The 12,236-nt window shown below is 40.6% G+C and overlaps 1 protein-coding gene across 2 annotated transcripts in view; it reads right to left on the bottom strand.

Moving 5' to 3' along the window:
* Nucleotides 1-12,236, bottom strand: part of KDM4B (lysine demethylase 4B) — a 374,991-nt gene that overhangs the window by 136,537 nt on the left and 226,218 nt on the right. For both annotated transcript variants that reach the window (XM_078669809.1, XM_078669808.1), the window contains exon 11: nucleotides 2,599-2,817. In XM_078669809.1, the coding sequence (XP_078525935.1) occupies nucleotides 2,599-2,817 (219 nt within the window). The remainder of the gene's footprint in view (nucleotides 1-2,598; nucleotides 2,818-12,236) is intronic.

The raw sequence follows: 12,236 nt of genomic DNA, 5'->3' as shown, positions 1-12,236 counted from the left end.
ACATCGAAGATCTTTTTGATCAGTGGTGCTTCATTGTCAGCTCAATAAAGGTCCAACTTCATGCCTGTGCGTACCTCTGATGACGTCAACATCAAGTGGGTATGCAGTCAATAGAAGTGGTGAGAATGATGATGCCTCCATATTTTATCTCTCCTAGATCTTTTGTTCTTGGATCTCTCGCTTCGGGAGACCTTTGCGGCTGAGGGTTTACACGCATAAGAGGTAGAATCAGAACAAACTTTTGACAAAGGGCCTTAGTATGGAGTTAGGGGTCAAAGCTACCAGAAAATGTGCAAGTTCCTGAAAAGAAACTGTTTCCAAAATTGGGAGCTGTGTCAAACTGGTTAACTCTTGGCTTAAAAGACAAATTAAATGTGGTTAAATTATGAAACAAAGATTCTTAAAAACAATTCTTTTTTTCTTTTAAATCAACACCTTCTCCGGTCAATTTTTGTTGAGAGAATACCCTTAAAGGCAGAAACTGGAGCAGCGCCCCAAATGAGTAGAATAGCTATCATTAGTAAAGGTATGCAAACACTGTAGTTCTGAGGAGGATTCAGTATCTATTTTAAAATGCAACCAGGAGGTAAGAAAGTCCCCCAAGCTCAGAAAATATGAAATTAACTATGCCTCTCCCCTCATATATAGAGCTTGTGTTTGCCTACACGACTGGGCTTCCAACTCATTGACTGATTTTTTTCTGCTTTGCCTTACCTTTCTTTACCTAGGAGAACTCCACAAATCGCCCACCCAGTGATCTTCGGTACGATCAACGTGAAAGCTCAACGCTCTCTTGGGGTCCAATTTGTGGAGTATCTCCTCTTTCGAGAGGTGAGGCGGAGCAAAGAACGTTGAGTGAAGAATGGACTGCCAACATGAAAGGGAGTCACACCGTTCCTGCTTGTCTTCTCTCCAGGTTTATGTTAGACTATCATCTGCATGTTCGAAAAAGTTGATTTATAAGGTGGATACTGATCTTTTGTCGATAATGTCCTTAAAGTTTAAAAAAGAAAAATGGCTCTCAAGCAGCTGTCTCAGATAAGTTCCCTCATTCTGCCCCCAGGAATAATATTGTGACACCATTCTGCTAGGTTGATTGTGAGACTTTGTAAAACAAATTGCAGTTGAGAAATGTTCCAGTGGTCCTGTTATCCATTCACCAGGTTTGGCACTTAAACATTAGGTACAGGTAGAACTGAATAGATCTTTAAAAAAATAACTAAAACAAGGGTGTTTTTCGATGCCAGCCATACACGTTGCTTTTTTCTTTCTTGGAGGCACACAGGCTCTTCTAGATATGCATTCATTTTCATCAAAGATGAGGCGGTCCCATACATAAATCATATGTGCTCTACACAGATGATTTTGTAGTGATGGAATACTCTGCTGGAAACTTGCAAAGAAATCTTGAGCCTCTTAAGAATTAAATACATTGGCAATGTCTACTAAAACAAAAACAAAAAAAACCTAAGGTGCTGACTTCTGGGACAAGTGATGTTCAGGCGCTGCTTCTGAAACTGGGTGCCCTGTGGCTGGCCCTCTAAGCCTTTCTGTCCCTCCATCAAGGTCTTGATGGAGAACACAACCACTGTGTGGTACTGGAATAAACAGAACAGTGTTAGGGCCCCATGCCTTCTATCTGGAGGCACTAGGGCTGTGGAGATGGCTAAATCCTCTTTGGATCACTAACAGTCAATCAGCTGGAAGAATCCCTGCATTTTACCAAAAATCACCTTGTCAATCGAGAGTTTCATGTACCTCTGACACATCTATTCGCTCCAGCCAAGCACTCTCAATGCGCAGCCTTTCACACACTGAAATTCCCTTTTTCAGGCTTTCAAGGATACAAAATCCATCTTCAGTGGCACTCTGGTCTCCTTTATGCGCTTGCTCTCGGACACGGATTCTACGGTCCTTAAGAAAGTCATGAGGGACTCAGAAAGCGTAAGTCTCACATTTGCAGGAAGGGCCATTATGCCCTCAGCCCTGAAGTGTTTTCTTGCGTAAGATCCATTCCTCAGATTCACCACCTTTATGAAGATACTGCGTTGTTATCGATTTAGAAGGTGAGGCAGCTGGATATCCCACAGAAGAACAAGTTACTAACTTTGGTAACATTAATTCTGGTTCAGGAATGAGTGTTACCAACATTAGTGACTAACCACACATTACTCCTCGCCCGTCTTCCTCCCCCGTTCAGAAGGCTGCACTATTTCTTTGTAGGTAATACAGTTCCAAGCATCGTTTCTCACACTGGTGAATCCTCGGTTGACTCTTGCTCTGCAACAGAGGGTAACCTTCCTACAGATAAACTAACGGTGTGCAGGAGGGATCCATGTGCAACTCTGTGTTGTCATATCCAGGGGAAGGTGGAGTTGTGATGCACTTGTATCTAAACTATTTCAAGCGAATATCTGTTTTGCTGTTAAAATAAGGGTAGGCATAGACATCAAGGAGTGGACTGTCCTTGATACCTCTGTTGTAGAACCAAGGTCCTGTCCTTTTGGTCTCGGTACATTAAGAGAGGCATTTATGTATTTCAAAGAGGAGTACACAGACAGTTGCACAGGGAAGGAACAGGTCATTGAGATCTCCTACCTGTGTGCTTTGCGTGCCGCTGAATATGGATCTGAAATTGTCTCTGGAATGAGCTCTCGAACGGACTCTCGTGTTGGTTCTGGCATTGGAAGAGGTCTGGCTCGTGCTGTAACTGTTTCGGATCTTTTTTCTTCTTCTCAATCTTGGTTTTTGGAGGAACAGTCTGAACTTTTGCCTCTTCTAATTTTGTAGGATGGCAGCTTTCCTCAACAACATCATCTGTTGAATAAAACAGAAGTGTTGCTGAAAACCGCCACAAAGAGTTTTGCCACACCAGTTCAGGATGGGAGGGCCAGTATGCAAGAGCATTTTCAGATTTATTTTAGAGTTAAGAAGAAACGTGTTCAGTTAAAAACTTTGTGAAAACCCACACTTCATTGCACTTGCTATTTGTGTGCCTTAAGACTTGTTATCTTTCGAATAACCGGTTTGAAAGGTATGAGTGCGCTTGTGTTTATATACTCTGAGTATCTCAGAACACATCTAGTCCTACCATCTGAACAACCCTTATCATGTAATATTTATTCTTGGTGCTGTGTCATTCTTGAGGTTATGTATTTCTCCTGGAAAAAAAATCATCACTTCTACTAACCGAGACAGATGTCATACACCATAGGGCAGTGGAAATAGACAAGTGATAAATGCTGCTTGTTGACCGCCCCAGGGATGGAGGACAATAGGTTAGCTTTCTTGCCCCACCCCTAATACCAGACGGCTGTAAGTGGGACATGTTCTCATTTACCCACATTGTAGCCCCGTTTCAAATTCCCTTTGACTTTTTCTTTTTAATGTCATAATAGTTTCCTTGTCTTGGTGTCTCAATGTTTCACCGCCCAGAGTCCCATTCTGTGCCCCATGGTTATCTCCCTGCCCCAGAATCTATGCCCAAATTTCTGTTTTTGTGCTAGTGGCTCTCTGTTTGCATCTGTGAATATTTGACACAACCTCACAAAATTTGGGTTTTTGTCCCAGTGCCCATATATTTCTGTCCCATTATCGGTGTCCCTTTTTCCTCTCTTTATATATACTCCTCTTCCAAGTTGTTATGTGTTTCAGTGCCTATATCTATCATTTGCACGTCTCTCCCTGCTACAGTAATTGTTTTAGAGCCTCATGCCATGTCTCGTGCACTGGTTTCTGTTGCCGCATCTTCTTTCCACAATGTATGTTCTTCTGGCTCGATCCCCATTTTTATAGTCTACATCCACTAACAGGTCTCCCTGTTCCAGCGTTTGTTTTCTTACCTCAGCGTCCAACTCTTCACCCAAATGTTTATTGCCCATGTCTCCCAGTCCAGTCTCTTTACCTCCCTCTGCACTACATTGTCTATACCCACCGTGTCTTTTCATTTTACAATAGGAGAGAGAGTAAAAAATTAAGCAAATGTTCATATTTTAAGTGTGTTGTGGAATTCTGCCTGTGGGTAGAGAGTAACTTTGTTAATATTAATAAATATCTCTTGAATAGAGGACTTTAGGTTCATTCTGAGCCTACCATATCTTTGTGAAATAAAAGGCTCTCCACATTTCAGTAAAACGTTTGATTTCCTGCATCCTGGGTGACTACAGTAGCCTAACAACCTCGAAGGAGCTTTAAAACTGCATTGAGAATAGATTAATCACAGTGACTCTTCAGGAGTGTTTATTTATTTTATTTTATTTAGAGAGTTTTATATAGCGCGAACGTGACCCTTGGGTATCAGAGCGCTTCACAGATACATATACATGATGTAGAGATAAAATTTGCATAACATTGCCATACAGTGAGTGAGGTAGGTAAGTATAGAGCTATATACTAAACATTTACCCTTGATAAGAGGTACGTTAGGTATAGTCTAAGGTATAGAGCTATATAGTAAACAAATACATATACATGATGTAGAGATATAATTCGCATAACATTACCATATAGTGAGTGAGGTAGGTAAGTATAGAGCTATGTAGTGAACATTTCCCTTGACAAGAGGTAGGTTAGGTATAAATCTAAAGTATAAAGCTATATAGTAAACATTTCCCGCTGATAAGAGGTAGGTTAAGTATAGGTCTATACATATCCTAGCATATGTACAATGGATTCGTAAAGAATAGTCTAGTGTTTGACATCGGGGTTACATCTTTCTATGTACTTTCAGACTGCGTCTGCCGGGTTACTCTACTAGTCTACTATATCTGTATGTTGTATTCCTGTACAAATGATCATCATTGTCTTTTAACTGTGTATTCTTCATCCCGGTTCTGGGGAAATAAAGCGCCTCAAGCTTGTCCCGTCTAATTAGAAACTTTCTGTTACTTCCATTCAATGTTCAGATTTGACACATTTAGTACGTGTTGGCGGTGAGGTCCCTTCTTGGCTATGTAAGGAACTTACTCATTAGGAAGATCTTTGTTTCCCTTTTGAATGCTGTCGTGTTTGTAATTTTTCTGATATATGGAGGGAGGGAGTTCCATATTCTGGGGGCTGCCCCTGAGAAAGCTCTGTCGTAAGTTTTCTTTTTCCGGAAGATGGGTGGTTTCAGCCTCAGCAGATTGGCGCTCATTACTGGTCTGCTTCCTCCAGACAAACTCAATCTTCTGGGCCAGGTATCTTGGTGTTTTGTAGTGTAGAGCTTTGTGGGTGACATGCCATTTTGAATTGGATTCTGGCTTCGTATGGCAGCCAGTTTAATGCTTTTAGATGTGGGGAGATATGAAAGAGTGTTGAAAGCACAGTGTTTGAGAGTGTTGAAAGCACAGTGTTGCAGGTATCTCCAACCTTCTTTGCACGGAGAGCTACTAATGTTCAATGAAACCCATTGAGAGCTACTAACATTATTAGTGTTTTATAATTTCAATTTTTTTTAATACGTATAATAATTCAACCAAGCAAAAAGCTTTTTAATTTAACACACAGAGCTATACACAGGTGAGCTACTTCGAGGTAGCTCACGAGCTACTGGTTGGAGACCCATATGCTAAAGGTTGGTACACTGGATATTGTGCTGGGTAGAGATGTATTTGCTGATCAGCAGCACATTCAAGTAAGACAACAGTTCATTTGTCAAGATATTATTACACCTCACCCAACTCTTTTCACATAGGTAATATAGCCACAGACGTCTGCAACCAGATAGCAAGTCTGACTGTATTCACTTTGGACCGTATGTGCCAAAACAAAGTACCAGGAAACAACCATTCCAGAAAATATCTGCTTTATTGACATCTTTCCGAGACACATTCCCGCATGTGGTTGCTTCCTTGTACACATGCCACACCTCTCACCTTCACACCAGGCTTGCCAGAAGTACTCAATGGATAATGCATGCCTTTGGCAACAGCATTGTTTTACCTTCACGTAAGAGGAGACACACATTCTATTTGACCGCTGCGTCTTGACACAACTGCTTGGCGTTACGCATTTATTTGCCCAATTCCATTTTTGGAGCTGTAAAGGATGAGTATTCAAAATTCTACTAGCTCCTGTCTCGGATCAGTGTCAGATCTTTGCTTACCCCCACTTGTCGCTGCATGCTTGGTGCAGGGTTCTACTTCTAGCTGGGTCCTTGGTGTAGTGCTAGCTCAGTGTTACCTAGGTTTGTGGCTGAATTCTTGGTGCTGCTCTTGGTCATAATTTCCTGTGCTTGATGGAGCTGGCAGCCAAAGTAATTTGGCACAGCATAGCTCCTTTTAAGAAAACTGATGCCCAAGCCCTGTTGATCCCAGGTGCCTTCCACGTAGTCTGTCCAACATTCTAAGCACATAGTGGAAAGTTGGCAAGTAGGTCAGATGGAGACAAGGGGACTAAACACCACTGTACACGAGTTCACTCTGTCCATAAATTGTATACTTACTGATCCCCAATACCGGTTGGAATATTACAAAATAATAAGACAAGATACTGGATGAATTTCAGACGACTGTGGCTGAAATTAAACCAAGTTAGGCTATGGGATGTTGGGAAGACAAGTACTGTGAAATACCATAAGTTCTGTACGTTCGTTGGCCAGCAGGCTGAAGCGAATGCAACACAGAACGCAGCTTTCCAGTTAAAACTTGAGGTGTTATAGGTTCACCTCAGCGCTTGTGAACTAGAGGAAATACATTTATAGTAGCAAATCGTTGCCAACATGTTTTTCATCTATATTTCAATATTTCTCACAATCCAAAGACTCCTTTTGTAAATGAATGTTACCCAGATAGATGTAGGCACTTTGGTCAAAGCTTTAATTGTTAGGGGTGCTAATCTAGGAGACAGATTTACTAACTTTACACGCAACCCAGCGACCAAAGTTACTGTGTTAGTGAAAGGCGCAGAACAGCACCCGGTCTACTAAGATATGGTTCCATTTTCCCAGCTAATTGCCAGCATGCATACCCTTGCATCATAGTAGAAAGATGTATGTGGTCTAACATAGACTTTATACTAGAAGAGTACCCTATTTTACACAATGATATGCCTAGATTTTTAAAACATTTCACACACTGCATGTGTGCTACACTGTTCAGCACACATCCAATGTGTGAAATGTAAGTAGAAATAAAAAAAATTCTCCTACTTCACAACTACATGTAGGAGGCTGTATTTTATTACACAGAGCTCGTGTTAACAATTCTAGTAAATCAGGCTTTGCATCAAAACACAGTGGTGGTTGCCCTGCAGTGGAAAGTACCATAGGAATACGTTGTGTTGCTTTGAATTACTAAGAAGTTGTGAAGTTTTGATAAATCACACGTGTCTTGTATGCCCTGCAAAACATTTGCCTGCCAAATGAATATACTTTTACCAAAATGATCATGAGTAACACGTGATGATGAAAAGGGCTTGTGTGTATATATATATATACACTTTTTTAAAGGTATTGATTTTGCATTTTGTAGCTTTGTACATCACAGGCGTTATGCTCTTCTCCGTAGTATTCAATTTATGACCCTTGGGAAGATGGAAACCTTAGATCAACCCAGTTAGGGTTCAGTGTATCATTTTGTGAGAAACAAACTACTTAGGATTGGTTTAATTCAGCAGGTAGGGTATATGTATATGCTAAAAGTGTTGTTTGTCAAATTACTTTCATTCGCCAATGGTAAAAAGCATTTTTTTAATGCTCAACTTGTAATTTATCACCTGATGTTGTGCACACTGTGTATTGCGCCCAAGAAAATAAAAAGTATGGGGACCCTAGATTCTCTTCAAGCCAAAGCTTGTTGGTTGAGGAGAGATTACCAAAAGCATTAATCTGTGATAAATACCTCAGTATATACATGAGAACAAGGGCTGTCTTCCAACACTACCAAAACCCCTTGGGTGTAGAGCTACCAATATTTTGGGCGAAGGGAGAAATGCCATTAAGAGTCTGGAATTCTATAAAATTAGGAATGCATCCTATTGTACATGGAGTTCCCTCACCTCCAGGGTGCGTAGAGGAAGCCTTTCATATTGGCTGCTAAGGCAACCAAGTGTGTATGGTGGGGGGTATTGTCTTTGGCAGAGAGACACGGCTTCTTTCCGGTTGAATGTCCACTCGTGAGGAAACTCCAAACTAGGTGAGCCAGTTAGGTCTTTGCAAAACATTAAGTCTACCAAGAGGACTCATTTTTATAACTCCATCCTCAGTTCAGATTTGATAGCGGAAGATTCCTCCCTAATTGCTGTTCCAAAACATGTTGGTTCTGGGTTGTGACTTTGGGAAGGGGTGTAGTAGAGGACAAGGATGGCCTGAGGTGGCAACCATCAGGAACTACTAGCTTTCGTATTCTCTGAAATCAGCATGAGCTTGAACTGTAGATCGGTTTCTGATATGGAGGCCCCAAGTAAAGGAAGAATTGGGTGGGGCTCCCAAAGGGAATCATACAATAAGTTGTTGGGACCATAGGTGCAATGAATTCTCTAGGACTACTACTGTGCAGCAGTAAGGAAGCTTTCTATCGCTTTCGTGAGCAGGAATCAAAGATGACTTTACTACAATCACTGGCCTTGGGATAAATAGCAATGAAGGCACCAACTTGAGCTGAAGAGTGGGTAGATTAAAGGAGCGTCCTCACCAGCCATTTAATTTTTAACTTGTCTCTCGGTTGTACAACCGATGGAAGTGCAAAATACTCCAGGAGAAGGAAAGCTAAACAATAGGAGCAGATAAGGTACTTTGCATTCACGAATATAGGAAGCTATGAATGTCCTAAATATGGTAACACAACTAAGCCGTTACCTTAGGGGAACACTCCAGTTAAACTGCACTTTCATATGCTGTCTACTACTTGTTGCAAATTTAAGGAACCTCATGTCACATGTGAGAGTAACAGCCATAGATGTAAAAATAGGAATTCTGAAGATCTACAGTACACAATGAATCTCCTGGCTGTAAGGTCACCAGAACAGCTTTTAAGACCCCACAGATTTTCAAAGGACCTTACTGTAAACCAAAAATGTATTGTGATTCCCAGTTTCCAAGCTATCTATACAAACATAAAAAGACAAGACTAATATCAACTATAGAATTATCATAATCTTCCTGGTGGAGTCCTTCTGGACTTCATATAAGCTAATGTCCTTGTAGAGAAGATTCAGGACGCTGCAGATGGATTGCATTTAAAAGTTCAGGAATATTTTCTGCTTAGGACCATCAAAGTGGCAGTTTCTAGAGCACTACATTCTCCCACAAAGGCAGTGTAAGTGCACCCAGATAGGATGTGGTCCAACAGCAGTTCGTTCAGGGAAAGATTAATCCAGTTCCACAACATTGACCAGAGCCTAAAATAAATATGATGAATGTTCTTTTGCCCCTCGATAAGATAATTTCAAAGCACGGAGTTGAAAGAGTAGTTGAGAATAGAGTGGTCCTCCACAAAATGCTAGTCTCTCATTGGGAGTAGTTGGTGGGTGTCAAATGGGAGCAGGAGATACAAGGAAGTTAGAGTGTGTGGCTACAGAAATCTTGCTATACGACTACAGATCGAGAAGGATGTGTGAAAATCCCTGGTAGACTGGACACTGCCTCATCTTCGGCGTGAACTCTCATGCACCTTCTCTTTAAATATAGATTTACCTGAGTGCCTATAGTTGCGGATGGAGGCCCTCAGCTCAGGAAGCACTCAAATCTATCAAAGCCTTGACCCTTGCGTAGTCTAATGGGTGAGGGTGACCTCGGTTTTCAGTTGACCGCTCCTGTGAAATCCATTTGTTTTTAGCTTAAAAAAGAAGACGCCCTCGTTTAAGACATCAAGAAGAAAGAAATCCAAACCATTGCACGCAACAATTTCATGGAGCACCAGCATGTGAGGTTATTTAAACACAGATACTGGGATTCATTCTTTCTACAAGCTTATACTTGGCCAGCAGACACTCCAACTAGTAAAGGAAAGCAACAGAAAAAGCTAAACGAGTAGTGTGTTGTGAGGAAAGGAGACAGGAGAGCCACAAATCCTATAGTATTGCTTGCAAGCTTGCGGAGAACCTAGACGTATATTAGCCCGAGTCATCATAACTTCAAAATACAACCTGCTGTGATTGGCTAATAGAGGGCAGCAAGACAGACGCTGACAAAGGTAGCCTTTATAACCATTGAGATGCATGTTCCCTGTGCTGGCCCATTAGAATCTAGAATTATGAGGGAGGCAGGTGGAAATCTCTGGAGAGTACTGGTTCATATAAAAATTCCCATAGAGTTACCCATTAAACAAGTAAAATGTATTAAAGGTGACTCACACCTTATATAGAGAATACTATAAACTTTTTCATTGCAGCTTTTAAATAGATCCAAGAAGGGGATACATTTATTTTCTTTATTAAAGAGAAGAATCAGTTACGTAATGGTGTGCTGATGTTCCCTGCACAAACTAGGCAAAAATAGTTTCACTCACACAAACTTGAAGTGAGAATACGTGGGTGGCATATTTTTAAAGATTGTTGACCAACCTACAAAGGTCAAAAGCTTACTAGCTGAAAGATTAGTTTCTACATAAGGGAATTAATAACATTCTTTCTACAGTGACATTTTTAAACGTGGTCAATAGAATGAGGGTACAGTTATTTTACGGTCTCAGAATAAACGTTCTTTTATTTTGTTTAATAACTTAAAAGGCCAACCTACGTTGGTGTAGAAGATGGGAAATGAAGGCGACAAGGAGGAACAAGGCAGCTCGAAGTATGCAGATGGTGTGCAGATCAACTATACACATTTATGATAAACAGGGAGGGCATTTCCTCACAAAACCTCCTACACTGCAATTGTGAAATCACAGGGCTTACTGGTGAGAAGAGATCCACCACTTCACAAAGTGGTACTCAATCCATTAAGTGAAACTACCAGTGTATAAAGCATTTTTCTTTTTATGTAATGCCAATTTAGTACAATATTTCTGGGCTTCCACGATTCTGGAGCAGCTGGATATTTTATGGTCACCAGGTGCAAGCATGAAATTCCAGACAAGAAAAAGGGTAAATGCTGAGAAGGTGGGAGCACCTGAAGGAAGGTAGATGGATGCAGGTCGTTCTTCGTGTGGACTGTTTAATAGTGGTTTTATCAGCAAGTATAACAAGGAAAATGAGATCTGTCCTAACCAAAGAGTTGCGTGCTCAGTAGTTGTAGTTGGAGTGGTAAACAAGTTCGAGACGTGCAAAGACCTCATTTGGTTTTTAAACAGTTTAAAAAGATCTGCAGCTAATTTCTAATCCGAAACCGTAAAGGGGAAAAAAAAAGGGATTAATTTTCAAGCAAAGCAATAGTAAGATTATTTTTTTGCGTCTGAAATGACATCCTAATAGCAGCTATGTGGGTGACAGGAGACTATGTAATTGATTTTTAAGACCAGACAGGGAGGTGGGCATTTGAGGTACACTTTATTTTTCACTCTTAAAACTCTGCAAAAATAGAGATGAGTAGTAGCTATGTCAGTCTGAGGTAAGAAGATAAGTGTGTAAAGTACTGCTGTCTGCACACAAGGAAAATATTTTTTTTTTTTTACCGATTATAGGAAATGACTTTATATTTTCTCTTTAGCAGCAAGATGAGCAACAGAAAACGAATAATATTTGAGTTATTTAATGAACAGGAATCAAGATAAGTGGACAGTTATATTTTCTGTTCTAACGATGCAAAAGACTCCTTAGTAACAGTTTCACTATTTTATTGTGTACAAGCGTTGCCCTCTGCAATACTCTGAAACTATGTTACAAATACACCCAGTGATTGGAGGAAGATGTGGATACAAATGTTGATAGGCATACAAACACAAACACAGCAGCAAGTCAGAACAAACGAAACGTATACAACAATCACTGCTGGTAATAGATAAAGAGGGCAAAATTTAAGAATAAAAAACGGTTTAAGATAAATAATGAACATTTCTAGTCTCATAAGAAACTGCAACGAAATTCACCCTTCTTTCCAGAATCTGGATTGTGATCTTGCATATGAACATGCGGCTGGAAATGCTGAAATCTTACCTATCATAATTCATGATAACACTACGACAGTGCCCCAGGCCTGCTAATCGATGAATATTCTTAAGGATACAAATTGTCTTAGGCTCATCTGGGCGGTGTTAATATGGAAGGAAATGGAAAAGCTAGGTCTCTCTAAGAATCATTCTGATTAGATGGCTAGGATGTTCTCGGCATTCGTTCACTTCTTGCTACATGGTAGTAAAATGTCTTGGTTGCACGTAAAG

This window comes from Lissotriton helveticus, chromosome 12 (genome assembly GCF_964261635.1).
Source record: "Lissotriton helveticus chromosome 12, aLisHel1.1, whole genome shotgun sequence".
NCBI classification, from domain to species: Eukaryota; Metazoa; Chordata; class Amphibia; order Caudata; family Salamandridae; genus Lissotriton; species Lissotriton helveticus.
Note: the sequence above shows the minus strand (reverse complement) of the source record. Positions and strands in the feature narration are given on the sequence as shown.